The 13,813-nt window shown below is 43.0% G+C and overlaps 1 protein-coding gene across 1 annotated transcript; it reads left to right on the forward strand.

The window, feature by feature from the left end:
* Window positions 1-2,554: 2,554 nt before the first annotated feature.
* On the forward strand, window positions 2,555-13,751 carry hdlbpa (high density lipoprotein binding protein a). Its single transcript, XM_003973786.3, has 28 exons — window positions 2,555-2,705; window positions 3,803-3,874; window positions 5,301-5,413; window positions 5,502-5,668; window positions 6,388-6,603; window positions 6,715-6,921; window positions 7,001-7,216; window positions 7,299-7,505; window positions 7,599-7,706; window positions 7,937-8,041; window positions 8,136-8,214; window positions 8,313-8,452; window positions 8,529-8,633; window positions 8,716-8,829; window positions 8,904-8,990; window positions 9,072-9,203; window positions 9,295-9,513; window positions 9,597-9,818; window positions 9,901-10,119; window positions 10,202-10,340; window positions 10,440-10,588; window positions 10,792-10,896; window positions 10,979-11,113; window positions 11,218-11,361; window positions 11,476-11,655; window positions 12,090-12,206; window positions 12,301-12,432; window positions 12,525-13,751. Exons 3-28 carry the CDS (start codon window positions 5,338-5,340, stop codon window positions 12,612-12,614), a joined length of 3,810 nt encoding a protein of 1,269 aa, XP_003973835.2. The 5' UTR covers window positions 2,555-2,705; window positions 3,803-3,874; window positions 5,301-5,337; the 3' UTR covers window positions 12,615-13,751.
* The last annotated feature ends 62 nt before the right edge of the window (window positions 13,752-13,813 follow it).

Consider the following 13,813-nt stretch of genomic DNA (forward strand, 5'->3'; position numbering starts at 1 on the left):
CCATACGGCTGCACATGTGGCACCACGTGGACCCCAGTAGAAGCGTATCACGACTGCTCCATGGGGCCTCTGCAGTTGTGGGCAGACGGACTGACCAGAACATCTGGGTCTAACTCTTTTAAATCGTTTCGTTTCCTTGTGCTGATGTTCATCACCTCAGCCCCCCGTGTGTGAGAGTCGCTATCAGCTGGTGAGAAAAGACAGTAAAAGTCTTTTAAACGGTTTCCCATGACTGCGTGTAAAGCAGCTCCTGCTGTCATTACATTTAAAAATGAGTGATTAAAGGGATTTGAAATGTTGCACTAACAAGTGAACATTTTAATGATTATATTATGCGTCATAATAGCAAATGTTTGTCTTTTAACATTCTATGGGAGGGGGCCAATGTCAATATTCCTAGAAGTGAACAAAACTGACGACTCATTTGTGAGAAGCGCCTATTTAGACAGTTTCCTTTAAATAATGGCGTGATTTCATGTCCTGGCGACTGGAATAACAAACCTCCAAATGTCTAAGATTCAGATTCAGATTCAGATCCTTTATTGTCCCACACGGGGAAATTTACAGTGCAACAACAGCAACAAGAGCACTCAGGGGAAAAAATAAGATAGAATCAAATGGAATATACAAAGAGGGTGGATATTTACAATAATCCAGATAAATGGATACTCGGCCTCTGTGTACCTGTACATAGTACAGAGGGTGAATACAATATACATATCAGAATATATAATATTCAGATTGTGTTAGCGGTTGTTCTGTTTATTGTGCAGTCTGACAGCAGCCGGCAGGAAAGATCTACAATACCTCTCCTTCACACAGCGAGGGTGGAGCAGCCACTCACTGAAGGAGCTGCCCAGTGCTGCCAGGGTGTCCTGTAGGGGGTGGGACGTGTTGTTCAACATGGATGACAGCTTAGCCATCATCCTCCCATTTCCCACCACCTCCACTGAGTCCAGGGGACATCCCAGGACAGAGCTGGCCCTCCTTACCAGTCTGTCCATCCTCTTCCTGTCCCTGTCTGTGATGCTACTGGACCAGCAGACTATCCCGTAGAAGATGGCTGATCCCACCACAGAGTCATAGAAAGTCCTCAGGAGGGGTCCCTGCACTCCAAAAGACCTCAGCCTCCTGAGCAGGAACAGTCTGCTGTTGCCCTTCTTGACCAGGGCGTCTGTGTTGTGTGTCCAGTCCAGGTTATTGTTTAGGTGAACACCCAGGTACTTGTAGGACTCCACCACCAAGATGAGAGCTGTTTTCATTGTTTTCAAAGCAAGGAGATATTCAACAAGAAGAATGTGAATCGAGGTGTCGCAGTGCCGTCCCCCGGCTGGAATCACAGCTCTGAGCTGATGGGATCTGCAGACAGAGGGAATAATCCACCAGTTTAACAAGGTTCTACTCAGGAAATCAGACAAATTAAGAGTTTCTGACATCACAGTGAGTGATCTGAGAGATGTGACCACCTTCCTAAAACTAAAGGGGGCTATGCTTCTTTTTAAAGTTCCTTTTTCCCTAGAATGCTGTAAATTATGACTATTAGTGTCCTACGGAGAGTCTACATGTGTTGCTCATATGCAGCTGCACTGCATGATAACTGGGTTGTTTTCTTCTTTCTTACTGGAGGTTTTTTAAGTGCAAACACTTGTTTGTCTTTGATTTTTTTGTCCATAAATGTTGTTCACTGGAGATCCACTGTTTTGTTCATTAACCTGACACTGAAAGGTAATGGAGCCCCCCCTACTGTTCTTTTTTTAAAGCAACACGTCTCTAAACTGGAACATTTTATTAAAGTTGTGCAAGACAACCTAAAATTAATCTTAGAGACAAGACATACAAACCTAGGAATGAATAAAAGAAATCAAATAAGACAACAGACTAAACACTAAAAGACTAATGCTACTTTAAGAAAATCCGCCTACGTGAATGATCAGAAGTATAACAATTGTGGCGTTTTGCTTTATTATTTAGCACTTTTTAAATCAAAAAATAGTCGACATTGAAACGCTGACATTATGTATACGGTGACAGCTTTATTCTTTGTAGCTGCAGATCTGTAAAAAGGAACTTATATTCCAGTTTCGGAGGACATTTTTATAAATATATTATTTTGCTTTTATTCTCGCTTGCTTGATCGAAGTGGATTTAACTTCATTTCAGTTCTTTATTATTATCAAAGCACCACGAATGACTTTAAGCAACATTTTAGTCAGCTTTTTGTCTTTGAATTTATTACTTTAGACCCTTTAAAGACCTGGTTGGCGATCTGAGCTGCATGTGAACTAAAATCAGGCGAATGGAAGAGAACACGCTGTCTCAGTCAGTCACATCTGCAACGCTAAAAGCTGCACATCTGCAACGCTAAAAGCTGCACATCTGCAACGCTAAAAGCTGCACATCTGCAACCTTAAAAACTGCACATCTGCAACGCTAAAAGCTGCACATCTGCAACCTTAAAAACTGCACATCTGCAACGCTAAAAGCTGCACATCTGCAACGCTAAAAGCTGCAGTTGCATCGCAGTTAAGAAGTTGGGTGTGAAAGTCCAGGAGCGTTCGTTTGTAACCGGACACCACGGCGTGACGTCGGGGGACGTGATTGGTGGGCGGTGCTCGTATATACCCGCCCCACTCGAATCCCACCTTCTCGCCAGTTGAATCATCTCCGCTTCTGCACCTTCTGGGCAGACGAGTAACCAAACATAAGTAAGTACTTTTGGAATTTTCAAACTAATGTGATGGGCATTCTTACGACATACGTGCTGAAGTTGCTCTGGTACTGTGTGGCACTTGAGCAAGGTTTTGTTGGTGAAGCGTGAACGGTGCGTCCCGGCCTGTCTCCGTGTCATTTCTCCTCTCAGCTGTATGCCTACGTGGACTTAGCAGCTAGTGGAACAAACTGTAAGCTAATCGCTAGCTGAAGTTGAAGCAAGTACTTTTTTAGCAATCTTGTTAACGTCGTCTCTTTTGCCTTACCGTGACGTGACCTTGATCTGCTAATATAGCGGAGATAATTTTTAATCCACTGTTGATGTCACTGAGTATCTTTCGCTTTGTTAGTTAAGATCGAAGTTCTTGTGGGTCTCTGAGGGATTTGAGCAACATATTAGCTGACGAGCTACGTGTCACGTATACTAACGCTGTAGTTAAAGTTTTTAGCAAGTTTGCTAGCTAGCTTGGGCTCGGGCTAACCAATCCTGCAGTGCTTTTGATACGCAAATCCCTTCAAGTAAATTTAATTGCACATCTTTGCAGTACAACTGACACCAAGTTATGTTTTTAAGTAAATAAGTAATCGTCTCTCCTCAGCAAGGCTATAGCTACTGTGAACTGAATGTGCCGTACATAGTTCAGCCTGGATTCCTTCATATCTTGTTGGCTAGCACTGACACTAACTATCTACCTCAAGCCTAATCTGGGTTTTAGGTATTAGACGTGCTACGGACTTTGATGTCATACGGAACACATTGAATGATTATGGTGGAAATGTGACCTTGTAGGTTGGTCTCTGGGGGGGAGACTCGAATGCATCCGTGTTTCGGTTACATGTGCCTGCAATGTATTTATTGTGTTGAATTATGGCAAGTAGATTTTCTGCTGGAGCTTTAAAACCTAATGGAAAATGTATTCAGGTGCACTAATGTTAAGATGCATAGTTTAGTGATTCAGCACTTTCACATTGTTTAAGGAAAATCTTCTGCAGATGTGTGTGTATTGTATGTGTGTGTGTATTGTATGTGTGTGTATTGTATGTGTATGTTTTAATATACTCGTAGGACTGATTTTTCTTATATCGTCTTTAGGCAAAAACTGGCAGGCTGACGGGAGCTTGGCTCTTTACAGGACGGATTATCTGGTAACTGACCATTTAGCTGGTAAGTTCTTGTGTTCAGGGCGCTAACTTTAATACCCTCTTGAGCCCCTTTTCTCCTGATGTTTGCCCACCCACAGCTCAGGTGGAATCTCACCTCGTGGGAATTCTAAATCCAAAGTTTCTACCTTGAACTTGGCAGAAACGTCCTCGTATAGACTCGCAGTCGGCAGGGTTTTCTGTTTTAGCTTTAGATTTTTTTTACATTCACTAAAATCTGCATTGATTGACCATAATTTTGTTAGTTTAAGTGTAATCGCAGAGACATGGACGAGAGGCAAATATTATTATAGCAAATATTATTATATTATTTATAGATTGGTCTAAAGTGATTAGAAATAGGTGAAATGGCTGACAAATTAGCTTCAATTTAAGCATCTTGAGGGCCTGACAGGAGAGCAATAAAATGAAACTGCAGGTAGATAAAACAAGAAAAATACTAGTGAGTAAATTAAATATTTTAAAGAATCCTTTTAGTCCAACAGAGGGGAAACCACAGCTTTTGTTGCATACAGATGCTACAAAAGGTGTTAATGGAGCTGCGTATGTCTATGAGTATGAAGTTATGTCCAAAACACATGTTTACTTAGTAATAAAACACATGTTTACTTAGTAATAAAACACATGTTTACTTGGTAATACAACACATGTTTACTTGGTAATAAAACACATGTTTACTTAGTACTTGGTAAACGTGTTTTAGGTGTCATATAGACATACTCAGTCTTGTTTGGAGAGTAGCTATTATCAAAAATGACACTTGGATGAATAAATAATCTCTCTACGCTGCAACAAAGCAGCTGTAACATTAGTAAAGTCTGTTGGGAGATGAAATCCAGCTCTGATCGTAAAAGGTCAGATCTAGGAACACCCCACATACTCTTTACATAGGACTGAGTGGTTCCTGCTGAAGCCGCGCTTGTATTTTCCACTACAAATGTATTGAAAAGCCCAGAGTAGTTCAGCATTTAGCCTGTTTTCATGTCCAAACTCCCGCTTGTGCCGATTCTGGGAGGACTTTGAAGATCCTCCTGGATTGTCCAGTAGTCACATCTCCACTCCCTCCCCCACTGGGGGGGGGGGGGGTCCTCTTTGTCTCAGGACTCAAATCTGATGTATCTGGTTACTCAAAGGACTTTTCTGTAGAATATCTGACTAAAATATTTGCATGTAGTTGTTTTTCTTTTTTAACTGACATTTATTCATTGAAGTTAAAGTGCAGCTTTCTTCTGTTTAATCTTTTCTCATGTAATAACTATGTAAGAACCACCACATGCCAACATCGTGTGTCCTGACCGTCTCTACCGGACTCGCGTTCACCGAATGCACCTAATTTAAAGCAAACATATGAATATTGCACAGCAGCTACCCGTGCACTGACTAATGGAAGGTGGCCTTAAACCAACAACCTGTGCAACGTTTCCTTTCAGTGGCACACTCGGACTCTGTTAACGTGGGATTTTGACCATGAGCTCAGTCGCCGTACTTACGCAGGAGATCTTCAACGAGCACCGCAGCGGGCTTCTACCAGAGCAAAGTAATGGTGGGTGTAAAAGCTGCGCTGCATACCGTCTGTTGTGCGATCACAGCAATTAGCATGTTGATTCATTAGCATTTCTCCTCTTAATTAGCTGCTGTGGCAGGAACCAGTGTTGGGGAAGAGGAAGATGCCCTTCCTACTTACAAGGAGGCCTTTCCACCTCTGCCTGAGAAGGCCGCCTCACCGGAGGGGACCCAGGAAACCGCCAACGCCTGGACATCCAAGATCCGTTCCCTAAAGTCTTCTATCATTACACAGGCATGCCAATCCTCTCTTCAGTAATTAATCACACTGCTGTTGTAGTTGCATTGTGTTGCTGTATTTTGAAGTTTCCAGGGTAGCTAGATCCTTAAATCTGAATATCCAGAAGATCTCTGCACCTTTAAACACTCAGTAGGCTTGGAAAAATGAATCATTGCATTAATGTGAAACTAATCCTGAACTGTACGTCATGTCGTTAGCCCGACGAAGGCTACATTCACGCTAAAGGCCTCAGCGCTCAGTTCCAATTAGTCGCTCAAGTACGCTGCTTTGTTTGGCTGTTCAGGTGACGTATTTAATTCTGGCCTGGCTGCAGACGGCTGGACATTAATGACGTGCACAGAACATTGCTGTTGAAGGCGGCTGGAAGATGTTTTGCCTTTCATCCTAAAGGATTCTGTAGTTGCTTGGCTTTGCTTTTAACAGTGCAGATGCCTCTTCCCTAGAGCCTACAGGATTAATGTGACCTGGATGAGTGGGAATTTGCATGGAAACTTGCATGCCGATACCAGTGGCTTGGTATTGGCCCAAAATGTGCCAATTTAATTGAATTTCACAGAAATTATCCTTTGTCAAAATAATTTTGAGGGGATTTTTAAAAATAAAGGCAATGTGTTACCTATTTTTATTCAGCCTAGGATCCTACGTGTTTCTTTATTGAAATTAATCTCTGACAGGGTAGGACACACTACTACTTACTTTTTTTCTTGATTTAGGTTTTCCATGTGCCACTTGAGGAGCGTAAGTACAAGGACATCAGCCAATTTGGGGAAGGAGACCAAGCAAAGGTCTGTGTTGACATCATGCAAAAAACTGGAGCCCACCTGGAGCTGTCTTTGGCAAAAGATCAGGGTCTCTCCATCATGGTGTCTGGGAAGATGGATGCCGTGATGAAGGCCCGCAAGGAGATTGTGTCCCGACTGCAGACTCAGGTCGAAGCTGTCTTGTTTTTTTTTCTCTGCTCTTTTTATAAGGGCGACACGTGTAATGATTTAACATCTGAGCACCCATATTTATTTATTTATTTTAAAAACCTTCACCAGGCTTCAACGACTGTTGCGATTCCCAAGGAACACCATCGTTTTGTCATCGGCAAAAACGGGGAAAAGCTTCAGGAGCTGGAGCTCAAAACGGCTACCAAAATTCAAATCCCACGACCTGACGACCTTAGCAACCAGATCAAGATCTCTGGTACCAAGGAGGGCCTGGAGAAGGCCAAGCACGAGATCCTGTTGATTTCTGCCGAACAGGTACGACTCATTTGAGCATTTCAGATATTCCTTTCAGATACTTCTGGTCTATTTACGGTTTTTCCCCTGACTATCTCAGGACAAGCGTGCTGTGGAGAGAGTGAACATTGACAAAGTGTATCACCCGTTCATCACTGGTGCCTATAATAAGTTGGTTGGAGAATTGATGCAGGAGACGGGTGCCCGCATTAATGTCCCCCCTCCAAGTGTGAACAAGACGGAGGTTGTCATCACTGGGGAAAAAGAGCAGGTTGCTCTTGCCATAGTGATGATTAAAAAGATTTTTGAAGAGAAGGTTGGTCACTGCACACTGTTCTGCTCTCAAGGGCCTTTATTCATTTATTTTTGAACTGATTGTTTTCTCTTTGTCATTCAAGAAAAAGAATACCACCACTATTGCAGTAGAAGTAAAGAAATCTCAGCACAAGTATGTGATTGGCCCCAAGGGAAACACCCTACAGGAAATTCTGGATAAAACTGGCGTTTCCGTCGAGATTCCACCTTCTGACAGCAGCTCGGAAACCATCATCCTCCGTGGGGAACCAGACCGTCTGGGACAGGCCCTCACTGAAGTTTATGCCAAGGTAAAGAGCGTCACTGGGTTTAATTCAACTTAGTTTTTCACTTATTTTACAAAACAAGTGAGGTGCAACGCGGCATCTGTGTTTCTCCCACAGGCTAATAGCTACACTATTGGTATGGTATCTGCTCCTTCTTGGCTTCATCGCTTCATCATTGGCAAGAAAGGACAAAACCTGGCCAAGATCACCCAACAAATGCCCAAGGTCTGTGAACATAGCAGGTTCAACAATTGCCAACATTTGGGGTTTTTGTTTAATCTGATTTAGTTTAAGCTTCTTTGCTTTGGCAGCATTGCCTAAATGTCCTCGCTACATGTCAGCAAAAAGTGGTCAGAATATTTTGGTGCCGATTGGCATGAAGAACGTTGGCGATAAGCAATGTTTACGGTAGTTGGTCCACATTTTTGCTAAATTTCCATGCTTTGCGATAACAGGTGCATATTGAGTTCACTGAGGGAGAAGATAGAATCACCCTGGAGGGTCCCACCAAGGACGTGCAAATGGTGCAGAGTCAGATCGAAGTCACTGTTGCAGACTTGGTAAGGCATGTCGACGTGTGTGTGTGTGTGTGTGTGTGTGTGCATATTTGGATCCAGCTATTATGGTATTAATGTCCACTAATGTGCCTTAAAGATCAGCAGAATGGACTACACAGAGATTACTGTGGATCCCAAATTTCACCGACATCTCATAGGAAAAGGAGGAGTCAACAGTAAGTAATGATAAAGGAAAATTGTACATTTTAATAGGGAAACCTGCATCAATAGCTTTCTGAACTATATGTCTACTAATGTATCTTTTAATTCACAGTAAACCGCATCAAAGAGTTGCACAAGGTGACTGTCCGCATCCCTCCTGACAATGAGAAAAGTAACCTGATCCGTATCGAGGGGGACCCCCAGGGTGTGCAGGAAGCAAAGAAGGAGCTGCTTGAGCTTGCGTCGCGCATGGTGAAGCACAGAATTGGCGAGTAAGGTGCTATGACGTGGGTCCTGGTGCCATTACTAATGATACCGTGTCACACAGGAGAATGAGCGTACAAAGGACCTGATCATCGAACAGCGCTTCCATAGAGCCATCATTGGCCAAAAGGGGGAGAAGATTAAAGAAGTCCGGGACAAATTTCCAGAGGTGAGTTGAATACATTTTATTCTTCTGTCTGTCCTTGACCCCTTCACCCGTCTGTGCCTAAATGCATTTTTATTTGTTCCAGGTTATCATTAATTTCCCTGACCCAGCCCAGAAAAGTGACATTGTTCAGCTTCGAGGTCCACGAAATGAGGTTGAAAAATGTGCCAAATTCATGCAGAAGATAGTGGCTGAAATGGTAAGCCCTCCCTGATGTGATTACTCTTGTCGTTATAGTAATTTTGAGTATGAACCAGTACTTTATTAACCCAGGTGGAGAACAGCTACTCTGTCTCAGTCCCCATCTTCAAGCAGTTCCACAGGAACATAATTGGAAAAGGTGGATCAAACATCAAGAAGGTACCTTGTACAGGAATGCTGTGGAGATGAATGCTATCCTCAGTCGGTCACTGATAGCGATTCTGTTTCTTGGCTGTCTAGATTCGCGAGGAGACAAACACAAAGATTGATCTGCCTGCTGAGAACAGCAACTCGGAGATGATTGTCATTACTGGAAAGAAGGCCAACTGCGAGGCTGCTCGAAATCGCGTCTTGGCCATTCAGAAGGAGCTGGTGCGGTTCTAAATGTCTCACTATATTTCCGCTCAAACTCTTTGGAAGACATTTTGAAGTTGTCTGACAGAAGTTACTTTTCTTTGTCCAGGCAAACATAACAGAGATGGAGGTCTCCATCCCATCAAAGTTGCACAACTCCTTGATTGGGTCAAAGGGTCGCTTTGTGCGCTCCATCATGGAGGAGTGTGGCGGCGTGCACATCCACTTCCCCACCGAGGGCTCAGGAAATGATAAAGTCACCATCCGTGGCCCAGTAGAGGAAGTGGCTAAAGCCAAGCAGCAGCTGCTTGCTTTAGCTGAAGAGAAGGTTTGTGGATTTCTTGAACTTTTATTCTTTTGGCTTTTTTTTTTTTTTTTTCTTTATCATCCTCTAAAATTCGTTTTCCACAGCAAACAAAGAATTTCACTGCTGAACTGCAAGCAAAGCCTGAATACCACAAGTTTCTCATCGGAAAAGGTGGCGGAAACATCCGCAAAGTTCGCGATAGCACTGGAGCGAGGATCATTTTCCCTACTGCAGATGACAAAGACCAGGAACTAATCACTGTGATTGGCACAGAAGAAGCCGTGCAAGAAGCCCAGAAGGAGCTGGAAGAACTTATTAAGGGTTTGGTGAGCCTCAGAACAACCACAGGGGGGGGGGGGGAAGTTTGCTCCTCAACAACTGCCAAAATCTGTTTTTTACTATTAACAGGACAATGTGATTGAGGACACCATGACGGTGGATCCAAAGCACCACCGTTACTTTGTGTCCCGTCGTGGCCAAGTCCTTCGGGACCTCGCTGATGAATATGGAGGTGTGATGGTGAGCTTTCCACGCACAGGCTCTCAAAGTGAAAAGGTCATAATCAAAGGAGCCAAAGAATGTGTGGAAGCAGCCAAAAAGCGCATGCAAGAAATAGTTGAGGACCTGGTCAGTAGATGCACACTGCTTTTAGTTTTGTTTTTTTGGTCTCCTTATGTGCCATCTTCATTTTCAACATCTTCTTTTTCAGGATGCACAAGTGACTGTTGAGTGTGTGATCCCCCAGAAGTTCCACCGTTCTATCATGGGCCCCAAGGGCTCACGGATCCAACAAATCACCAGAGATCACAATGTCCTAATTAAGTTTCCAGAGCGCGAAGACCTTCAAGGTAACTGATCAGGACAGCAGAGAACTTTATACCCCCATAAATTGTAATGTTTTGTGTCTATATATAAAAATAAAATGTAATCTCTCCCCCCTCCTTCAGCACCTTCTGCTGACATTGCTGTTAAGGAGAATGGAGAAACAAATGGGGAACTGAAGGAGGCTTTGGATCCAAACGCACCTAAGAAGTGTGACGTGATTGTAATTTCTGGCCGTAAAGAGCGCTGTGATACTGCTCTGGAAGCACTAAAGGTTTTTAACAATTTCTTTTAACATGGAGTCTGCACAGCTCAGTTGTTATATTGTTATTTTTGGACCTCAAGCGAGTAAATCCATTCGGTGGGTGATATGTTATATTGGTAATTCCTGGTTTCTGCTATGAGCATCATAGGGGAGGTGGAAAATGGTGGTAAAAGTGTAGGTGCCATTTGTAAATGTTTGGGCTTTGTTTTTAGGCTTTGGTTCCTGTTACCATTGAGGTGGAAGTGCCTTTTGAGCTTCATCGCTACATCATCGGGCAGAAAGGAAGCGGGATTCGGAAGATGATGGATGAATTTGAGGTAGCCATTAACAAGCTTTGTGCAATAATTCTTGTTTTCTTGTGAACGCTTTTGTTTGTTTACCGAACTGGTCTTTGTCCAGGTTAATATTCAAGTGCCTGCACCTGACCAGCAGTCTCATAACATTTACATTACTGGCTTGGCCAGTCAGCTTGACCGTGCCAAAGAGGGCCTCCTGGAGCGTGTCAAAGAGCTGCAGGCTGAGCAGGAAGATCGGGTAAACATTTGGGACGTTTGTGTCACTACTTTAATCTATATTAACCTGTTAATCATGAGTAAGTGGGAAGCAGCCTGTTAATCTTTTAATTTTAACTTTTATAGGCACTCAGGAGTTATAGATTAACTATGACTGTGGACCCCAAATACCACCCTAAAATCATTGGCCGTAAGGGTGCCGTCATAACGAACATCCGCACCGAGCATGATGTTAATATCCAGTTTCCAGAGAAGAATGATGAGAGCCAGGTATGACGGGTTACAGCCATCAAAATAATGTTCTGTGTCTGCACAGAAGATGGTTTCTGTAGCAACTTTATGAAAATACTGTAAATTCATGTTGAATTTACTCCCTCTTCTTAGGATCAGATCACCATTACTGGGTATGAACATAAAGCCATAGCAGCACGTGATGCCATTCAGGCTATTGTGGATGAGCTGGAGGAGATGATCTCTGAAGACATCACCTTGGACAGCAGAGTTCATGCTCGTATTATTGGAGCCCGTGGCAAAGGCATCCGCAAGATCATGGATGAGTTTAAGGTAAAGAAGATGCACTGGTAACACACAGCACTTGGGAGTTGGTCCAGCATTTGGGAATTGATGTGCACGGAAGGTTGGGGGCTTAATTTACAGCCAAGTGTCCGTCGGTGCTTACAAGAGGTGCTGCTTCAGTCACTATTCTGGCTCAGCTGACAGGGGCGAGCTTTGTTATGTAGCTTCACACAGTAATTTTATCAGGCTTTTTTCTGGCGTTTTTATCATTTTAAGTTTAGCTGGCTGCGTTAGCATATTGATCACTTTCTCAAGTGTCCCATTACATTTTAACTTCAGTTTTAGATGACTAGTCTTAAATAAACATTGTTTTGTTTAGATAGTTTGAAACATTCATCAACATGTGAACTACTTGATTGGAGGCATTTTTGGTTCTGTCAAGAAGTGTCATGTCTGATGGGGGGGTTATATCCCTTCTTTAGGTTGATCTCAGGTTTCCCCCTACTGGAGCTGCCGACCCAAACCTTGTGACTGTCATAGGTCGCCCAGAACTGGTGGATGAAGCCATTGACCACCTCCTTAACCTGGAAGAAGAATACGTGAGTTTCTGTGCATGCAAGAACATTAAATTGTTTTGTTCAGACACTGAGGGTTGCAGTTTAACCCCCCCCCCCCCGTAATGTATTTTGTCAGATGGCTGATGTTGTTGAGAACGAGGCAAAGATGGCTTACAGGAGACCTGCTGCGTCCGCTGCGGATGAACATCGTGGTCCATCCAAAGGTTTTGTGGTGAGGGAAGCTCCTTGGGCCACTGCAAATGAGAAGGTTTGCTTTGACACACTTGTGTCTGCTTTTTATTCAATCAAACAAACAGTTTTTGTGACTTAACTGCATCTCAACCACACACTACTGTTCAGGCTCCGGATATGAGCAGCTCTGAAGATTTTCCCAGCTTTGGAGCACCAGTGGCAACCAAGGCTTCTCCATGGGGTCCCAAGCGCTTCTAAAGTCTTCTGCTTCAGATGGATACACTTAACCGGAAACACCTTCCCATGTATTGTCACTTTTCTCCAGGGCTAACCCTTAAAGTCTTCATTTCAGATCAGGAACTGATTCTTCTGTCATAAAGTGCTATTGGATCATTTAATAGGCTTTTGAGATTTGTTTTCCCCAGTAAACAAGACTATCTAATGATGCAAAAGTTTTGCCAACTTTGCAGTTAGGTCCTATCTGGGCAGTTAAGTGTTCTTTGGACAGACATTTCATTGTGATTTTACACCTATACCAAATTCAGAGGGAGCGGTGAAATATTAACATTATGCTGCTACCTTATCTTAGTTGCCTTTACAGGTTGTGGTCAAGGATTGCACAAATGCTAGATGTTGCATCTTCAGACACAAGATCTGAGCATAGCTCAGCATTGTCACCCACCCAACCTGTTTTTACTCAATAGTCCAGTGAGAATCATCAGTGTTTATCCCTCAGACACTCTAGTTATCATCCTATCAGCCTTCATTCACCAGGCTTCTGTGGAAGTAATCATATTATGGCACCCTGGAGCCTTATGATTTCATAGATTTTACAAAGGTGTAGGAGGCTTGGAAATCATGCCAGAACTAAATGTCTTACAACACTAAACCTGCAAACCTCTCACCAACTCAAGAGGTGAAGCTTCGAAGAACTCTAGCTATTACATGTTTGTGACTGAAAAACAACAGACCATCGTGCCAACCATCTGTCCAGTGATGTCCTCTGCTACTCTATAGGGTCAGTGTTGCATCCCTCTGTCTTCCACTTAAAAAACGGATTGTCCTGTTCAATAGCAATGCCCCCCTTTTTTATCAGCCTTATACCTAGAAGGATACAAACCAGGTACTTGATGTTTGTAATGGAGAACTGGATTTAAAAAGAAAAAAAAACACTCTAGAACCAGCTGTTTCCCTCCGCCTATGTAGTTTCTTATAAGCGGTGCAGATCTGGCTTGTTAGCTGCTAGTTACCTGGCATCAGCCTACCTTTGTTTATATCCTCCTGGGATTGAATTAAAAATTATGCAAATACCATTGAAGTTAACGGTTATGGGTGCGGTTGGGGGGAAAAAAAATGTTCAAAAACTCAATAAAAATTGAAAATGTTATAAATGCACTTGGAACTTTAGTGTATGTTTTGCAACATTTCGTTTTATAAGAAGTTTGTCAAACTATTTG

Source organism: Takifugu rubripes, chromosome 20 (genome assembly GCF_901000725.2).
Source record: "Takifugu rubripes chromosome 20, fTakRub1.2, whole genome shotgun sequence".
Lineage (NCBI taxonomy): Eukaryota > Metazoa > Chordata > Actinopteri > Tetraodontiformes > Tetraodontidae > Takifugu > Takifugu rubripes.